This window comes from Artemia franciscana, chromosome 9 (assembly GCF_032884065.1).
Source record: "Artemia franciscana chromosome 9, ASM3288406v1, whole genome shotgun sequence".
Lineage (NCBI taxonomy): Eukaryota > Metazoa > Arthropoda > Branchiopoda > Anostraca > Artemiidae > Artemia > Artemia franciscana.
Genome location: NC_088871.1, coordinates 6387979 through 6409141, shown reverse-complemented (window position 1 = coordinate 6409141; position 21163 = coordinate 6387979). Strand labels below are relative to the sequence as shown.

Here is a 21163-nt window from a genome sequence, read left to right as displayed (position 1 = left end):
CACCGTTCATGAAAAATACGCGCTACTCAGATGTAGGCTCACAAAACATTTAAATACCTACTTGATTCAACTCAGGCATCATTAGTGAAATGTATACTTAGTCTGTTTCGATTTGGGACATTCATTCATTCATAGTTATTTCTAAGTGTAAAAAGAAGAACGTTTAAGTCTGCAAGTGCAAATCTCATGTGGGAGTGCTGGAGAGGGGGGGGGGGGGGCTTACAGGCCCAAGGTTCCATTTCTACCTAAATTTAAGAATAAATCTCTAGCTTAAAGAGGCTATTTGCAGTTTAGAGTCCTTGCCCATTAGACTACATGGTTCACGTCACACCAACGTTGCCCCCTTGAACAAGGGCCTAACTTTGACAATATCACTTCTCAGTTTGGAATCATTTTTCTTATGGGACTGCAGGCAAGAATACAACAAAAACTGTAATTTGTTGAAGGAAGACTCAAGTCCTAGGTCCACAGCAATTATGCACACCAAAATACACGAACCCACCAACCATTTGATTTGTCTATTCAGGCGCCTGCTCAAACACCACGCAGGAAATATTTACCAAATGTGTTTAGACTCGGGACAATCAACTGATTATTTAAGACCAATTCCTGAATTATCGCGAAACAATCACGAGTTCAGAGGAGTACCAGGTCTACATTTATATGTGGAGATGAGGAGTAGATGGGGTAACTAAGGTTCCTACGGTCTTGTGGACAGTTGTGTCTGATACTGTTTTCAAGGGATAGTGTGTTCACTTTTCTAAATGTATACATGAAGCCTCTGTTCTAAATGTGCTAGTATGAAAACTTTGATAAGAATATAAGAAGGGATAGACTAGGGAAATGGCAGAGATAACAAAAAATTTGAAAACGCTTTGGATTGGTTACTAGTCTTCTCAGTGTTGTGGGGGACACATTTTTTTTTTCATATGCTCAGGTAAAGGAGCGGATGGGGACCAAGTAGGTATATAGGAAGAATCTGTGAGGATAGTGTCTTTTGGTGAAAATATTTTTCGCAAAAGGGCTTAATGCTGTTCTTTTTGATAAACGATGACACGACATAATTCTTTTGCACTCAAGTGTTTCCAAGTTTGTATATTTTTGTTAGAGTGAACATGGGACATTATCCTCCTGAAGATTTCTGTTGCGTAATTCTTGTACATAAAAGTTTGCTCATCTCTGATCCTTAGTATTTGACTATATCATGCCAAAACTAAATTATTATTTACCATATTAGCCTTCAACTCCCCAACTGGAAAAGATTTCACATGTCTAAGCCACCTTGAGACATATGGTAAAGCCGTAGTAACGCTGGAGATCTGTGACGAAACTTCAAGATCCATTGAAGAAAAACTAAAACCATTTATGTAACTCCTATCTTTAAGAAATTCGTTGAGCAGTTCTAATTCCCTGTTAGAGCGAATGTTCCATTTGGGGACACACTCATTTCCATTTCCCATAGCCACTTGTTGATAACTTTCAGAAGTCTGAAAGATGTAATTATAACTAACCGATGTTATTTAAAAGAACTGCGACATTGCCTTTAATCAAGGAATATGGATTAAGGTGAGTAAAAAAAACACTAGCTTTGTAGCTGTACATCAAGATGTGGTATGTCACATGACTTGAAATATGCAGGCGTGGAAAAGCTGAGAAGCAAATAAAAAAGCTGAAAAGCTGAGAAGCAATTTAATAATATTTATATATTTAATAATATTTCATAATTTCTTAGACCACACTGCCTCTTGGTTTATAATTGAACAGATAATATAGTAAAAATGGGCGAAATTTTTAATACGACAGATAAAATAAGACATTTTTCACCGTCTTATTAAAAAAAAAACTTACCCGTTTAAATACACTTTTGCTTCAAATTAAAAGCATATTCTATTGATTAAAGCTTATTTTCTTTTATTAGGCTTGAAAGTTATTATGAAGCATTTGCTTTTAAAGGCAACTTTTCATCCAAGATAAGAACAAAAACAATTTTAGTATTAAAAGCTCTGACAACTAGTTGTTTCTACGATTGGAAAAATAGGATATAAGTGTTTTTTACTTGTAATATGGGATTGATCAGATATTGAACAAATTAGTTTGTTAATCATCCTAAAAAATGGGGCTTCTAAATGCCGAGAGACAAAATACATAGGGGAAAACAGACTGAAGCAATCAGTAGAACCTCCTTTCCTTGTGCTAGTGGAGTGTGAATCTCGTCCTTTCCGAAATTTTGAAAACCAAAAACAAGAATATGTAAAATAAAACATTTGAACCTTGGGGGGGGGGGGGTCATTCACGCCGCTGATCCTAGAACTTAATTGGCGCAATGCACCCTTTCTAGTTCAATTGCAGCTAACATTTGAGAATAAGCTGTAGGAGTAACTGGATAACTAGAATTGTTGCTAGTCGTTTATGAATTTCAATTTCAATTCATCAGTTGTAGTTACTTCCATCCGTTCTTCAGGTAGCCGTTGACTCTTCTGTATACAAACTTGAAAAAGGATCCAAAATCTTATCAGGTGTATTTATATTCGAAATGTCATCAAAAAGTTGTCATCCGAATGGGGAGAATCCAAATGCTCACAATGAAAAAGTATATTCTCATTTTTTTCTACTCTTAATAAATTTGAGTTTTGTCACAAATGCAGAAAGAAAAGAATTTGTTTCTATAAAATTTATTTTGAATTCAAATTGAGCTAAACAGAGAACAGATTAAATTTTGAAACAAGCCAGTCAAGTATTCAATGTAACTTTAGGATTAGACTAAATTAGATCATAATATACTATTTTTATCCTTTAATAGCTCCAGCATCAAACTAAACGGATTATGAAACCTATCTAGACAGGCCTCCTTTGACGGCCAATGAAAATATGTATGAAATAGCAAACAAATAGTTCATCATTACATTACTTGGTTTTCATTATATCATTTCATGATTTTCATTACAAAGCTGTTTAGACAGTCTGTCATTCAATGATTTTATTCTGACTACGTTGATAAGGTTAATTATAATTTGCAATATATTATATAGGCATGCATTTAAACTTTTGGCAACTAGATGTTGACAATAGATTTTCAAAACCTGAGAATCCAAAACACTGATATAGTCTCAGAACCCTCCTGACAATGAAAATTAGCCCACAATACCCCTTTTCCATGGAATTGTAATTTAGAGTGTTAAGGACTGCCTTAAAGTACCAAAGAAAGTGAGAATGAAATTTTGTTTTTAAAATTAGTAGTTAAAACTTCTAGAGCCACGTATATATTAAAAAGTTAGGACAAAACAGAGAATTCAAATTTTTATTAAAAAATTCTCTATATGCAGTTATGCAACTTTTAGTAGCAGAGTATCCCAGACAAACCAAAAAAAAAAAAAAAAAAAAAAAAAAAAAAAAAAAAAAAAAAAAAAAAAAAAAAAAAAAAAAAAAAAAAAAAAAAAAAAAAAAAATGAAAATCAAGCTAAAAACTGATGGTATCAAACAACTTAAGAAAATTTAGCTTCCTTTTGAAGGTGTAGATGTCTTTAAGAATCAACAGACTTTTGATGTTTGTATTTTTAGAGGCAAAACAAATCTTTTAGGAATATATAAGAGAGATACCCGAAAATAGTAGAAGCATTTTTCCTATCAAGCTAAAAAATCTGCTTGTAGTAGTAGCCTGCTATCATTCCAGACTTTGGCCTTAAGATCGACCAATCGCAAGAGCGGTAGTTGCCTGCAGCATTGCTTGTAGTGCTCATGAGTTTCAGGACAGCAATTCAGGCCACCATATAAACAATGGCAATGCGTGACTGCATTTACATCAATCCGGAGTATGCAGGAACCATACCAACACCTAGGATGTTGTTCCAAGACACATCAAGCATTTATGTGAAATTGATAAATTCATTTTTCTAAATATTCTCTTCTTTCTTTGGTGCTTTCGCCCCCTCCACCAGAGCTATTCATCAGCCTCAAATGCACCTACCATCTTCACCATGACCTAAACTTGTATGCTAAGCTGTTCCTAAGGGTGGGGCAACCGGGAAAGTCGCCCCGGCCACCATAGCTTTGGGGGCACCGCCGCTGGGGAATTGCCCACTTTGATCCGGCTTTTTTTGTTTCTATTTCAGTCAAGATAGTGGCGCTTTAATCAATTTTTCCACAGGCACCACCAACCCTAGGAGCGACTCTGCTTGTATGTATACAGAGTGAAAATGTTAAAGAGCCAGAGATTCTACTTCCTTGAGTTTCCTATGCAACTATCCAAAAATTTTTGAAAGGATTTAGAAAGGCTTGCCTTTTTCTACTTGTGTCCTGTGTACGTCTTGTAATTTTTATAACATACGAGATAGGGAAATCTAACAACATCCTTAAGAACATATAGCCCAAGGACTAAACAGTTTTTCTATAACACAAATAATATATGTATATATATATATATATATATATATATATATATATATATATATATATATATATATATATAAACTAACCAATATATAAAGCACAACATCCAGGGCTTTAATTTCTGGTATAGATGGAGCTCAACAGATGTCTTTTAGGAACAAAAGTACAGCTGAAGACTACAGAAAAAAAAAAAAAAAAAAAAACAACTAAGCAGATGCTCATAAAAATAATAAGAATAGACAAAGTAACAGCATAATGACACAACTAACACCGTAATAAGCTTATATAAATTTTCAAAGGTAGCTTATATTCATATATTTAATCATCCATAAATTAAAGTTCACAAGAATAAAGGATTCAAGTCAAATTTTTTGTTTTTATGGTATATTAAAAAACATTTGTTACATCCCTCAATTACATAAAAGATAATAATAAAAAAGTTCTTACTTCGCCCTCAGTTTTTGCATCAACAAATATACTTGCATCTCCTTCACTTTCAACATATCGTAGAGCACGAAATAAGGTCTTAAAAGGATTCTCTGAGGTGCCATCGCCTTTTTCATCGTCACCAAATTTTTCTGAAGTATAAACTTGCCGCCCTTGAAAATTAAACAAAATTTAAATTCCAAGCAAACCGCTGACTTATCCAAATTTGAGCAGAGCAGTTATAAGAACAGTAATTCCTCCCAGTTTAAAATTTCTTAATAATTTATTGGTAATCAAGACCAACAATAATTTCATTAAATAATAGGGCAAACACAACACAAATGAATCACTGAAAATATAAATGGAAAGATAAAATATAGAAAAAAATTGCTTCAACTTCTAATCAATTGGAGTGTGACACAAATAAGTAGGGGTGCAAACTGAGAATATATATAAAAGGACACAGTATAGTAGAGCTGCAGTTAAAATGTGTTAGCAACAATTTATTCTGCAAATTATAAAATGAGAATTGTTTTCTTAACATATTCCTTTTCAATAACCCCTAATCTAGACCTATACCAAAAAATTATAGGAAGGATGTGGTAATAGACTCTAAAGTCCAAACTGGTGGTGCTGATATGCATTTCATGGCCCTTTAGCCAGGAAGTGCAAGGGGGCAACCATCCGCGCTTCACACGCTTCATGTTTACCTTCCCCACATTTCTGCAGGCAACTGTTTAGAGCTGGATCAACACTAGCTTACAGAGTCAAGCTACTGATGCATGTTCAAAACCAAATAATCAGCAACACCAAGACTTGAACCCCAGTCCTCATGGTCACAGGATTTCAAGTATGGAGTGGCAATAACTCGGCTTGCTCTAATAAGCCTACTAGACAAATAATTTATTGCTTACATTGGACTGCCAAAATCAAACTGCTGACCATAGCCATTCTGTGGAAGCTTCACAGATTTGGTACACATACGAAACTTCTAAAACAGAAGCGAAGCAGAATTCTTGATGATAGGCTTTTTGCTACCAAGGAAAGTGGTTAAACTAGCTGAACAAAAATTTCAGGAATATATCCAGAACATGAATGAAGCCTAGAGAAGTTTTTCTGATGTATTTACCTCTGCCTTACACTGACCTTCAATTATCTCAGACACAGCTTAAAACTTCAGAAACAGTCAAAGCACAAATGAGACAAGTGTTTTGAGCCTCATACATTTGCTGAATCTTGAGGTTATGATCTTTTGAAAAAAGAACGTATGATAAATTTGAGAAAAAAATCTAAATATTGCCTGAATTCTACCCAAATTCTTAGCATCATATCCAACTCCAGTTTATTGTCCTTTCTGTTCATTGCAAAGTTAGTTTAATACTTATTGGCAGTATAGTTTTAGTTATCTTCAAAAGTTGAAAGGCCAATAGGTTACAGCATTTATGGCTTTGGTGTCCAGAATCAGAAGTGTTGTCTCTATTTTTACGTATGTATATATCGTTGTTATTATCTAATCAGGCTGTTACATTTATGATTTAATTGCAGTAATTTTCTATCATATTTGTTAAGAAACGAGCCTAGGGCTCATTCCGTTTTTTGTTTAAATAAAAATAAATAAAACATCTACAGAGCCTAGAGTCAAAGAAAAGCAGACTCAGCCCAAAAGGATAGAAGTTTTTTGTCAAAGTTACAAAATGCAGTTGACATCTAAGCATCTAGGGCTATGAACCATAAGCATTGGAAATATGGAATCAGTAGAGATACAAGCTTGTACATACCTTCCTAGTGCATAATTTAGGCTCTGGAGTCTTCAACTAACTCTTCTCAAGAAAGCAAAAAGCCCCCTGTCCAGAATTTTACCTATTTGGTTAATGTATCTGTATATTTTAACACGACCGCTTGTAATCACAGTCTCCAGTATTTAAAAAAGTAGTTTTTGTTCTAATCAAGTATTTATTTCTTATTGTAGTAAATTTTATTAATAATTGAGTAATGACATGACTGAGAATAAATTAAGATAGAATCATGTCAAGTCCAAAGATTTACAGTATTTCCAAAAAGCATCTTCAATGGAAATAAAGTGTTACTAATTTATTTGGTATTGTGATAAATTGAATGATTAAGATTTTAAGAGAAGAACTTACTGCTTGATTTCTTATTCAATGTCAAATCGAAGCATAAGAGAAACTTCAATCGCTTTGAAAATTTATTTAGTCCATAAAAAGAAAAGAATCTAAACAAAATTATCCTGATTTTAGCTACAGCAAAAAGTAAGATATACACCAAGTAGCAACACTTCACCTAGGCCTGTGTTAAAAATATGATTACATCCAAGATATGATTGGGCTATTAACCCTGGGCCCATTAAGTGGCATGAAGCACTTTTTGTTATCTTTGTTACTTGTAATTAAATAAAAAAACAAGTTTTTTAACTGAAAGTAAGGAGCAACATTAAAATTTAAAACGAACAGAAACTACTTCGTATACGAAAGGGGCTGCTTCCTCATCAACGCCCTGATCTTTACGCTAAAGTTTGACTCTTTCTCTCAGCTCTTCTTTTTAAAACAGTAAAAACAACTTTATTGTAAAGAGCAGGGCGTTGATGAGGAAGCCGCCCCTTTCATATACGAAGTAATTCCTGTTCGTTTTAAGTTTTAATGTTGCTCCTTGCTTTCAGTTAAAAAAAACTTGTTTTTTTTTATTTAATTTCTGAGCGTTTTTGAATCAAATGCATGTTTTGATTTTGACTCTCCACAGAGGAATAATTAAAACGAGATTTGCATATACATTTTTTTGGCTAAATGGCTTTCTCATAGTTTTGATCGAATGAATTTGAGAAAAAAAGAGCGGGGGAGGAAGCCTAGTTGCCCTCCGATTTTTTGGTTACTTAAAACGGCAACTAGAACTTTCGATTTTTTATTAGTAAAAGATATACGTAACTTATAAATTATCTTACGTAACGAACTTTTGTATTCTCATGTTTTTATTACATATATGAGGGGGTTCACCCCCTCTTCAGTACCTCGCTCTTTACACTAAAGCTTAAAGTTTGTCTCAATTCACTAAGAATGACCCCTGAATCACAAAAGCCGTAGAATAAATAGTTGAAATTACTAAAAATACTTTACCGTAAAGAGCGGGGTATTAGGAGGTGAACCCATCATATGCGTAATAATTTCTGTTCATTTTAAGTTTTAATGCTGCTCCTTACTTCCAGTTGAAAAACTTTTTCATATTTATTTTTTCATTATTTTCTTTTAATAATGCTAGAAATTCCTGCACTCCCTTCATGGAAATTTTCTTCCCCATGACAAATTCCTCACTGGAAAGTTCTCCCAACATATCCCCCTCTTCTCAGCCCCTCCCCCAACCAGAAAATCCCCCTGAAAACGTCTGTACTCTTCCCAATAACCATTACTGTATGTAAGGACTGGTCAAAGTTTGTAACTTGTTGCCCCTCCCATGGGGATTGTGGAGGAGTAAGTTGTCCCCAAAGACATAGTTATAAGGTTTTTTGACTACGCTGAATAAAATGACTGTCTCAGAATTTTGATCCGTTGACTTTGGGATAATAATTAGCATGGGAGGGGGCCTAGGTGCCCTCCAATTTTTTTGGTCATTTAAAAAGGTCACTAGAACTTTTCATTTCCATTAGAATGAGGCCTCTTGCAACATTCTAGGACCACTGGGTCGATACGATCACCCCTGGGAAAAGAAAAAAAACAAAAAAACAGACAAACAAAAAAATAAACACGCATCCATGATCTCCCTTCTGGCAAAAAATACAAAATTCCACATTTTTGTAGATAGGAGCTGGAAACGTCTACAATATAATTCTCTAATACAATGAATCTGATGGTGTGATTTTCTTTAAGATTCTATGACTTTTAGGGGCTGTTTCCCCCTATTTTCTAATAAGGCAAATTTTTTCAGACTTGTAACTTTTGATGGATAAGACTATACTTGATGAAACTTATATATTTGAAATCAGGATTAAAATGCGATTCTTTTGATGTAGCTATTGGGATAAAAATTCCATTTTTTAGAGTTTTGGTTACTATTGAGCTGGGTTGCTCCTTACTACAGTTTGTTACCATGAACTGTTTGATATGGGATTGATCAGATACTGAACATATTAGTGCCATTTACAATACACCTATGTGCTTTGTTTCAATTCTTAAGGGCCCATTTTCACAAGTAGAGAAGTTGGATCCCTGTTCATATCCTGTTCCCATGAAAACAACTGGATTAGTTCAACAAAAGGTAAAATTTTTTCGGCTTGCTAAACATATGTTGAAAACAAAAATCCATCTCAAAAAGTCTCTTAGTTTGGATGGAAAAGTCAACGTAAATTTCTTCCTTGCTATAACAGGTTTAGTACCTGGTTTACAAAATATTTTATGTAAATATACACAATTGACATTTCATTGGGCATGTGCACTCATGAAAAGCTGGACAGGCAATGACTATCTAAATAGTTCAACACTTAGAAATTTGATTCTTCAAGATTGGATTTGCCCAAATTTTCCTAGTAAATATTTCATAGTTACAAGACTTTAATCTAATTATTGCAAATTATTTCAATGTACAGACAATTAATAATAATGCCTCATCACAGATGAACATTTTTGGCTGAAGCCTAATCTTGGAAACATGCTGTCTTCCAGATATAACTATCCACAAAGTACAAAATCTTCAGATAGACAATATAACATTCTGACTACAATAAAAAACACAAGCTGCAAAACCATGTGCAAAAGCATATTGGCACTAATTCAAACAAGTTTTAAGCAGCACAAATTATGGTAGGGTAGTTCACCCTTAAGAGATGGACCTAAAAGCAAAATATATATATATATATATATATATATATATATATATATATATATATATATATATATATATATATATATATATATATATATATATATATATATATATAAATTTTTTTGGCTGGGGGTTACAAAAAAGCCCAGGTACATCCCCAAAAAATACTGTTCCTCCAATTCTCCAAACTATGGCAATTACCCAGAAACTGTTCCAGATCATACCCACAACCCCACAAAAATGAACAAGCACACCTACCACCAAGTCATTTTGTCATATGAATCTCAGTGTCTCCTATACAGCAGTACATAATTTGCTTGCACTTGCAACCAACACTTAAGTATCCTCTGTCAAGTAAAACTCTCCATATCCCGTCCAAAAGGCAACACCTTGTCATTGTGTTCTGACACATAGGAAGATGCCATTGTGACGTAAAATGTGTCCAATTGGCAACCCTGATCAGTGGAGGATTGTATACTAAATCCCAATTTAATTATGTTGATCTACATATTCCTTCTTATGTACGCATTGAGAATGGCTTAGAAAACAGTCTTGGGTAATTAGAAAGTGTCAGATGACTTTTATGTGTTGCAGCAAAAAATTATAAATCACTTTACTGGTCTGAAACAAAAAGGGACAAACTGAGCTTTAGCACATATACTTTGAACATTGCCTTTTACAGGCAATAAGTCTGAAGGTTTTTGACATCTCAGCACAAGTAAGCCAAATCTGAATCTCCTGGTTCCATAGGCATGATTCCACACTATCAAGGAAATTCCCCAGGTTTACAATGGGGACCCTGATGCACAGGGGTGTGACTGGGATTGGGAGGGAGGATATAGAAAATGAGCTGATAAAATTGTCCATGTGCTGACAAATACAGACACATAAGCTAAATTTTACTAACAGCATAAGCTAAATTTGATGGCAATTAACCCTGTACTGCAGCACCTTGGAATAAACGCCTCTGCTGATTCTCATTCCATGTCCATGAAAAGCTAGCATCATATAGAAGAGCTTTAATTTTTTTGGCCAACTGCCTTTTTAGAAGAATTCAACACCTCATCATAAGCTGTCTTTGGTACACATATTGAGCTAACACAATTTCTGTAACCAAAACTTAATCACCTATATAGTCTTATCATGAAGTAAATTTTTTTGAACCCATGTCACCTTTGAGAACCAAACTACTAAAATTATTTTGTAGGCCTATCACTTTTTTAGGATAAGCTACACAAAAACCGCTGAGACTCCAATTGTCTCACCAAAGCAATCCTCCAAAACTCACAACCATAATGGGAAACTGACAGAGCTTTAGTCATAAAAAGCTAATTATGCATTTCAGATTCTAAATTATAATTCTGTGGTTTGTCAGAGTAGAGCACATACAGCTACCTTTCAAGAAAAAATCATTATTTATTCTGTTTGGTCCAGTTACTATTTGCTGTAATCATGAACCCCAAAAACTCATATTTGAGGGGAACTTTTATTGATTTACCTTTATAGGTAAAAAATAAGTTATGGTGTCTGTTGGGCTCCTTACAATAAAAGATGACAATTTATGTCTTGGATGTGTTTAGCTTCAATTTCTTTGGTTTTAAGTAAGCTTTAGCTAAATTTAGGAGAGTTTGGAACTCCTTGGCAGACTTGGACACTAAAGTTGCATCATCAACAAATATGTCTCTTTGAAAAAATATTGAAATTTGATCAACTATAGGAAAGCCATAGAAGAGTTGTAAACTTTGAAACAGTTTTCAGAAATAACCTTGCCTTAAAAAAATCATTAATTTCCAAAGAGCAAAAGCAAATACAAAAGAAAATAGCCTTAAAAGCCATGACAATAACATGGAAGAATTTTTCAGGTGAAATAGATATGAGTAATCAAATATAAAATCTCCATAAATGGCAGGGTAAAATAGAAAAGGTGACAATATACCCACAGTACACAGATACCAACCCCTTACTAGTGATCAACAAAAGTTGAGGCCTTTGCAAATATACTTGAACAGCCAGTACCTGACACATTCTCTCATATTACAGTGTACCCTTAGACACTCTACAACAAAAAACATGCCAAGAATGAGCTTTTGGGGTTTTTCACACAGCAAGAGCAAGTCAAAGCACTTTAGGAAATAAGTTTAGACTTCAACATCAGGAGAAGATAAGGTAAGTTACATTATGCAGGTTAATTTTAACTCCAGATTTAGAAGAGCCCAAATTGAGGTATATAACAAGTCATAGAAATAAAATAACATTTCCTAAATTTGAAATCTGCAAGTTATGAGGATAGGAATAAGTTACAAGATTATGAATATGGTTTCTAGAAAAGGGGAGTACTTAGTGATTTTAGGAAAACTGTAATTAAACCCTTCTATAAGAAAGGTGCCAACAGTATGGTATTTACAAAGGCATTAGCCTGAATTCTGTAGGTAGCAAATTACTATGTGTGATGTTTTTTTTTAGACTTTAAAATTGAAATGAACTTATTGCTTGCTTTTGCTTATATATTAATGCTTGTGTGCTTGCTTGCAGTTGCCTTATTATGCTTTTGTTACAGGTGCTTGGGTCAAATTTACGTATTAACTGAATAGTACATCAAAGAAACCATTGCATGGTGTCAGAGGTTCAACATGGATAGTACACCAGCTCCATCAATCAACTGGTCAAGCCCCAACCTAAAATCAGAATGGAGAAAATTTAAGAGACATTGTGAGCTCATGTTTTCTGGTCCACTAAGTGGAAAATCAGATGCAGTGAAATGCTCATACTTACTTATCTGGACTGGAGAAAAAGGACAGGATGTGTTCTCCACTTGGACCTTATCTGACGCGGAGGCAAACAAGCCAAAAGTATATCTAGACAAGTTCGAGAATTATATTCAGCCAAGTGCAAACCCCATCTTTGCCAGATACATCTTTCATCAGAGAAACCAAGTGGATGGAGAGACCATTGAGTCATATGTCACTCAGTTGAAAGTACTTGCCAAGGATTGTGAATTTGATACCCTAGAAGACCAGCTAGTTCGAGATCGGTTGGTCTTTGGAGTCAAGAATGCAAGAATCCGTGAGTGGCTTCTCAGTGAGGGAGCCACACTTACCTTGGCTAGAGCAGTTGAGTGCAGTCGAGCTATAGAAACTGTGCAAGAGACCCAAGCACTCATGCTTAACGAACAGACGCAGATTCCAATTAAGTAGGAGGTGGAAGTGGTTCAAAGACAGAAAAATTCCCCTGCATGCTATTTCTGTGGTGGCCCATACTCAAGAAGCCATAAGTGCCCAGCAAAAGGGAAGCAGTGCAGCAACTGCAGGAAGATGAACCATTTTGCCAAAATGTGCAAGAGCAAAGTAGTACATGAACTTGAAACAAGAAGCGAATTGGAAGATGGGAGAGAATTCATGATTGAGTCCATTTCTACAGAAGAAAAGATGGAAAAGCCTTATGCTCTGATAACACTGACAGAAAACGATAGTGAATTGGCGTTCAAGATAGACACTGGTGCCAAGGCCAATATTTTGCCACTCAAAGACTTCAACAAATTGGCAATAAAGCCAGCACTGCTGCCAACTGCTGATGTGCTGACCAGCTACACTGGAGAACAGCTAAAGGTACTGGGGACAACCAACCTAAAAGTTCAGTACAAGAACCAAACCCCCCAGACCCATACCTTCCATGTGGTCTGCACAGATAGAGCACCCATCCTCAGCCGCCAGTCTAGTGAACGACTTCAGCTGATCAAGTTTGTCCTCAGTGTTAGCAATCCAGCCCCAATCAGACCAGTCATCCAAAAACTCTTAAATGAATTCAGTGATGTCTTTGAGGGCATAGGGACACTGCCTGGAACCTGCAAAATATATCTGAAAGAGGGTGCAATCCCTACTATACAACCGCCAAAACAGGTTCCTTTTGCACTACAAGCTAAGTTCAAAGAGGAGTTAGACAGACTGGAGTCGCTTGGAGTCATAGAAAAAGTGACCAAGCCAACACAGTGGGTGAATTCTTTGGTTCTGGTGAGAAAGGCAGATGGGTCACTCAGGATCTGTTTGGACCCTGTTGATTTAAACAGAGCAATTGAGAGACCGCATTACCCTATACCTTTATTTGATGAAGTAGCAGCGAAGTGCAAAGGTGCAAAGAGGTTCTTTAAGATGGATGCCCGAAATGGATACTGGTCAATGGTGTTGGACAAACCATCCTCTGAGTTGACAACATTCAACACCATGTATGGCCGGTATAAATGGAACCAATACCCATTTGGATTGATTTCAGCGCAGGACGAATACCAGCAAAAGATGGAGGAGGTCTTTACAGAACTGGATATTGGGCTGATTGTTGATGATATTGCAGGCATTGGTTGTAGTGATGCTGAACATGACGCCAAGCTGAGGGCAGTACTCCAAGCTGCAAGAGACAAGGGAGTGCGGTTCAACAAAGAAAAATGTGTTTTTGACACTACTGCCATCACCTACTTCGGACACAGACTGACAACAAGCAGCATTGCCCCAGACCCAGAGAAAACCCAGGCATTAGAAAACATGCCTGCACCCCGAAACCAAGTGGAACTACAGACATTATTAGGAATGTACAATTACATGTCTAGATACATCCCCAACCTGGCTACGCTGAACAAACCCCTCAGAGACCTGTCCAAACAGCAGAAGTTCGAATGGAATACAAGCCACGAGGAGGCCAAGAGAGGGATTCAGAATACAATCTCCAAAAACCTTTCCTACTTTGATCCAGAGGCCAAGGAGATAGAGGTGATCACAGATGCTTCCCAGCATGGTTTGGGTGCCCAGCTATCAACAGACAGAGCAACCGTCGCTTTTGCATCTTGCTCTCTAAGTGAGACAGAGCAGCGTTACTCCCAAATGGAAAAAGAGATGCTCGCAATAACCTTTGCTTGCAAAAGATTTCACCAGTATCTGTTCGGAAGAATGATATGCGTGACCACAGACCACAAGCCTCTTGAGTCGATTTTTGGGAAGTCTATACAAAGGACACCTCCAAGGCTGCAGCGAATGATGTTGGCTATTCAGCCATATGATATCAAGCTTAGATACAAACCTGGAAAGACTATCCCTGTAGCGGACACCCTATCCCGCCTGCACCTTGCGGATACAGACATCGAGTCGCAGGTAGACATGGAAATTCTGGTTCACTCAGTCCTTCAAACTGTACCCATAGCAAGCCAAAGGCTTGCACAAATACGTAAAGAAACGACTAAAGACGAAACACTGAATTCCCTGTTGGAAACAATACAAGTGGGTTGGCCGAACAATAAAAAGAGCCTAGACAGAAAACTTGGGCCCTTCTGGAGTTATCGTCATGAGTTGGCAGAACTTGATGGCCTTGTTGTTAAAGGGGAGCACATAGTCATCCCGATATGCATGAGAGCATGCATATTAGGCCAATTACACTCTTCCCATCTAGGAGTGGTGAAGACCAAAGAGAGGGCAAGAACGTCTGTATTCTGGCCAGGCATCACTCGAGATATTGAGAGGCTGGTCAACCACTGTGAGGTATGTGCCAAGTTTGCTATGAACCAACAGAAGGAGCCGATGATCCTGCATAAAATACCCGACTACCCATTCCAGCATGTAGCTGCTGACCTGTTCCAGCTCAATGGACAGGATTACATGGTCACTGTCGATTACATGAGTCGGTTCTTTGAGGTTGATCGCCTGACAAACACCATGTCACGGCAGGTCATCAACAAACTGAAATCTCACTTTGTCCAATATGGGATTCCCGAGCGACTTCCAACTGACAATGGCCCCCAGTTCAGCACAAAGGAATTTGAGCAATTCATGACTGACTGGGGAATATTACACTCAACCTCAAGCCCAAACTACCCTCAGTCCAACGGCTTAAGTGAAAAGGCTGTTCAAATTGCTAAAAGACTCATGGTGAAGGCCGTTGAGAGCAAGAGTGACCCGTATCTGGCACTATTGGAGTATCGGAACACACCCGTTGATGGATTTGCCCCAGCTCAAATAATGGTGGGACGCCAACTGAGATCACTCCTGCCCAGCATCACACAAACGTTGCAACCAGGAGCCTTCCAATTTGACTGATTCAGACAACAGAGGGAGAAGGCCCAAGAGGCACAAAGTAAACACTATAATCAGCATGCAAGGAATATGGAACCACTGAAAACGGGTCAGAAAGTGTGGGTTCAGTTGACTGACCAGGGAACCTGGAAGAAGGCAACAGTTTGCAAGACTGGCGACAGCCCTCGTTCATACTATGTGCGTCTCGAAGAAGGAGGGACGTTCCACCGCAACAGAATACACATCAAATCAAGACAAGACCCAATGGTGACTGACCTGCACAATGATGCTAGTTGCCAAGTCGAAACTTCGAGCGTCTCGCCATCAAAGAATGTTCCCAATCCCTTAGCTGATTCCCAAGAGACTACGGACCCCCCTACAGTGGAGTCTCCAACACCAAAGCATGGTGTCACACACAAAGAGGTGGAGGCCACGGATCTGGCTCAGGCAGAGCAGATTAACCATGGAAGAAGGGCAATGGCAACTCGTTCTGGTCGTCAGGTGAAACCCCCAACAAAGTTGAATTTGTAGAAAAGATGGGAGATGAAATGAATTGATTGTACTGTATTATTTTAAAAAAAAAAAAAGATGAAATGAACTTATTGTATTGAAAAAAAAAAAAAGATGAAATGAACTTATTGTGCCGAATTAAAAAAAAAAAAAAACTAAAAAAAAAAAAATTAAATGAAATGAAATGAACTTATTGTACTAAAAAAAAAAAAAAAAAAAAAAAAAAAAAAAAAAAAAAAAAAAAAAAAAAACGTTCTGGTCGTCAGGTGAAACCCCCCAATGAAGTTGAAGTTGAGCATATTCAATAAAAAACATCGTTGAATCACATGAAGAAAAGAAGGAAGATGAAATGAACTTATTGCTTGCTTTTGCTTATATATTAATGCTAATGCTTGTGTGCTTGCTTGCAGTTGCCTTATTATGCTTTTGTTACAGGTGCTTGGGTCAAATATATGTATTAACTGAATAGTACATCAAAGAAACCATTGCAAAAATGCAGTGTTGTTTTTGGAAGGGTAGAGGTGTTGACCTCCTTAAATTAACAATCAAGAAGTGCAAGAGTCATTGAATACCTTTACCCCTCAGTTTACTTGATTGTGAGAAAACGTTTGATTCAGTTGATAGAAAAGCTTTAGCAAAGGTCTTATCCTTGTATAAAGGAGCATAGTAAAGACAGCAGGAGAAAATGAAATCAAATGGGGAAATAAGCCTCTCCTGGACTTAGATAATACTGATGATTTAAGTATCCTAGATGAAAGTGTTAGCAAAACAAATGAGTTATTAGAGATTTTGTAAGTTCAGGGTACAAGAACAGATTAACAAGAAGATCAATCAAGTGGACACTTACCTAGGTAGTATAATTAGTAAAGATGGTAAGTGCTGTGATGATGTTAAAAGTACAATAGCCAAGGCCCACAGCTCTTTTTATAGTTTAAAAAAGTTTGGAGGAAAAGGAAAATAAGTTTGCAAACCAAGACTAGAATATTGGAAACTAAAGTGATGACAAGAGGTAAAGCAGGTTTTGAAGCATGGATACTCCAAAAAAATAGAGGAAGATTTGATAGATGTTTTCCAGAGAAATTGCCTACAGATTGTTTTGGGTACCCAACTGACTGACAATACCTCAAACAGTAGGCTGTACAAAAAGCGTAGTGTAATCCTGCTTTCAAGGGCTACAGTGAGAGAAACATTGAGATGGCTATGGCATATTCAGCTGATGAACAATGACAGACTGCAAAAAACTATACTTTTTGGGCCAAATAAAAAGCAAGTCATCCCTAGTTGGAGTAGGAAGATACCATTAAGAAAGATTTAAGGGAAGTGGGACTTCCTGGGAGGGTGTAAAAACTGTGGCTTTGAATAAATTGGGAGGGAGAAGCATGCATAGCTATGTTGTCCTCAGACAGCTTGGTGCTGTGGTGAGTTGCTAGCAATAGTGGTAATCCTTTGAAAATTCACAAAAAAATGATAACAATGAGACTTGAATGGTTTAATAGCATAATGGTCTTTTTCCACAATAGCAACATGGTTCCAGAAAAGACGTCAACACAGTTGATTGGCTATTCATGCTTGACAATGAAATAAAGAAGGCTAAGTCAAAAGATGGTTATCATAGTAGCATTTATTGACTACAAATATGCTTTTGACAATGTACTCAAGAAGAAGCTATGTCAGGTTCTAAGGATAAGTAACTCCCTAGATAATTTATCTATTTTCATTTTATTAGAATTTTTGTTACTGCAGCAGTTTATTATCTACCAGGAATCTATCTGTATATACATATTCATGTGATTTTTAAAAGTCTGAGTCTTGAAAAATTATAATGAAAAAAGAAATCACCAATACAACAGCACAAACACCTTAAAAAAAGAAAAAAAGAAGACAGAAGGAGAAAAGGAAGACTGTTTTCCTGCATTAGTGATTAATATAGATCAGCACTTGAATAAGGCCTTAACCCTACTCATCCATACAATCACATAGGTCAAACAGCATAGCCATACACAATCAACCATAAAGAATAATCCATGGACAGGCAGTCATGTCTTCAATAAGTATAAGTTGTCATTTACCAAACAATAAGAACAGTAAAAAAAGACAAATAATTCAGAGGCAACAAGCTATTATCTTTCCTCTTTCCTATATGCTTAATGTGCTCCTCATAACTTTGTTATCAAAGTTAACAAAGTTTTTCATGGAATTGCACACCATAAAGTTTATTCTACTCTCATGAGAATTTCAACTCTTTGACCTTACAGCCATTTTTACAGTAAATAATCAAAGTAATCAGACACGGAACTAAGAAAACCATTTTCTTAAGCATTTTCCCCCTTTTAATAAGTAAGGTTTAGATGAAAATATTTCATTGTCCAATTCTTCTTCTTTTACCAAGCAAAATATTTAAACAAGTATGCTCTATTATATATGTAGACATTTAATTGTGTGCGGTTTATTTGAAATTTTCCACATGTCTTCTGCTAATGGCTAAACTTAGAGGAATTTCTTGGAAAAGTTAAACTAGGTTCAATGTTTATCTGACAGCAATAAAGTCAACAAAATTTTGCAAGATAAATGGTTTATTAACTTTGTTAACAGCTTTATAAACTTCATTTATAAACTTCATTGATGCCATTGAAGCCTTGAATAAGACAGACCACTGGTAGTCAAGACTTCTGTGGAGGGGCTACTGAAAATACTTGACCTTTCTCTTATCTATCAGATAGTCTGGATAAGTGTAATAGTGGAAGATTTGGGTAATAGTTGACTGTTGCTACTCTCTCACTTATGCATACCATTCCAAATAGTTTTCTGGTGCATTCACCAGAAATGAGTGTATACAAACCAAGAACAGTTTTGAGTGCCATGTCTGGATTGTTTCTGGACACATTCTGGTTTTGACCATATATATTGTTTATAAAAAAAAGTGTTAATATGGTTACTGAGTTCCCCCATTTCCTTTAGGCTAATCTTTTGAGAACCACAACCAATTTCATGCAAACTTCCTTTGTAATATTGATTTGTTTGTTCGAGTCTACTAATGGTCAATTGTTAAACCAAGCATTATGAATTCTCACTTATTCAAGTCTGTACCTTCTAAGACTTAGACAACCTGTATCTTCAGCCGTCTTACACCTACTTTAGCCTTGGAGGGATAAAGACCTGTCATGTCTGTAATCTTTTAAGCTGTATTAGCTAACATTAATACATCAGTGATGATGTAGGCTATTAATTAACATGATTATTGAATAGACCTAATTAATACGTCAAGCTAGCCTATGTATTATATGTATGAATAGGCTATGCATTATATGCTAAATATAAATATGATTCCATCCTGAATCTAAATATAATATTCATCACCAATGAACTTTACCCCCATATTGGCCACATGGTAGATGTCCAATCAGAAATAGAATCATATATGCTATATATTTATTGACCCATATGCTAGAACTAGGCCAGCAATGGCATAATTTTGTTCAACAAAATCAAGTTCAAAAACACAGTTCATGTGATCAATAATTTTCATCCAGCTCTTGAAATTGGGATGTTGACCTGCCAAAGAAACTTTAAGTTAGACTAATATTTTTCTTATTGAAATTCAGTATACTCATGCATGGATAAATTAATGAGAAAATCTAAACAGAAACTCACCAGAATCACCAGTAGACATGACAGAGATTTTTTCTACAATTTCATCAGGCATTTTGGTTTTTTTTTGTTTCTATTTCTTCCACATCATTTGTTACGTTTTGACGAAACTACCTTAGGTTGCCACATAATGATAGTAGTTTGTAATCTCCAACATGCCTAAAAACTACCTTCTAGGACCAGACTGTTTCAAGAGAAATGAAAATATAAATTATATGAGTACTATCCACAAGGTTAGTCGACTAACCTTTTGTTTATAGCTCATTTTTGCCATTCAAGTATCATAAAATATCGATGAGAACTAACATGGTTTCCCAAAATACTGGTTAATGAACAAAAACAAATCCGGTTAAATTTCCAATGCTCTACAGTTGGATTCAGTAGGCTCATATTACTTGAGTTTTCTTCTAAAATATGAAAAGAAAATGTATAAAAGAGAGAAATCTACTTTTTTCCCCTTATTATTCAGAAAATAAAACAGTTCGTGGTAACGAATTGTAGTAAGGAGCGACCCGGCTCATTAGTAACCGAAACTATATAAAACGGAAACTTGATACCAATAGTTACATCAAAAGAATCACATTTTAATGCTGATTTTAATTATATATGTTTCATCATGTTTAGTCATACCCATCGAAAGTTAAAAGCCTAAGAAAACTTACCTTATTTTAGAAAATAGGGGGAAACACCCCCTAAAAGTAATACAATGTTAACGAAAATCACACTATATACGCTGAAAATTGGATTCAGCCTATCAGAGAAGCCTATTGCTGAAGTGTCAAGCTCTTATCTACAAAAATGTGGAATTCTGCATTTTTTGCTAGAAGACAGATCCCCGAAGCGTATTTATTTGTTTTTTTGTTGTTTTCTTTAACCAAGAGGTGATCGTATTGACTCAGTGGCCCTAGAATGTGGTGTTAGGGCTCATTCTGACGGAAATTAAAAGTTCTAGTGCCCTTTTTTAAGTGACCAAAATATTGGAGGCTCAGGTTCTTCGACTGAAATAAGTCGATTTCTAGAGGGCTGCAGCTGATGCTTGCCCTGTCCCAGCTGCATAAAACATCACATAGCTGACTAGGGAGTTAAAGATTGGCAGTTACGTTGTAAGACTGATTTTCGGTCTTCGCCAGCTGTGACAGTTCAGTCTGCCCATGGCAAAAGACGCTTTGGATAATCTCGCTTGCAGCTCGGGGAGAAGCGATCCATCTGAAGGAATTTTGGAGCCCAGGTAGGTAAACTCTTGAACAACTCTGATGCCAGTGGTGCTGTCCAGGCTAACTGGAGAGTTAAAAGTGGGAGAAGACGGGTCTATGGCC

At 36.3% G+C, this 21163-nt stretch overlaps 1 protein-coding gene across 2 annotated transcripts in view; it reads right to left on the bottom strand.

Annotated features, from left to right (window-relative positions):
• Positions 1-19983, bottom strand: part of LOC136030937 (asparagine--tRNA ligase, cytoplasmic-like) — a 124618-nt gene extending 104635 nt beyond the window's left edge. Inside the window, exons 1-3 of one of the 2 annotated variants that reach the window (XM_065710046.1) lie at positions 19851-19983; positions 4834-4985; positions 1230-1487 (exon numbers count right to left, since the gene is read on the bottom strand). In XM_065710046.1, coding sequence (XP_065566118.1) covers positions 1230-1487; positions 4834-4985; positions 19851-19902 — 462 coding nt within the window. In that variant the 5' untranslated portion in view covers positions 19903-19983. The remainder of the gene's footprint in view (positions 1-1229; positions 1488-4833; positions 4986-19850) is intronic. The other variant, XM_065710047.1, reaches the window with a different exon arrangement.
• Between the last annotated feature and the right edge of the window lie 1180 nt (positions 19984-21163).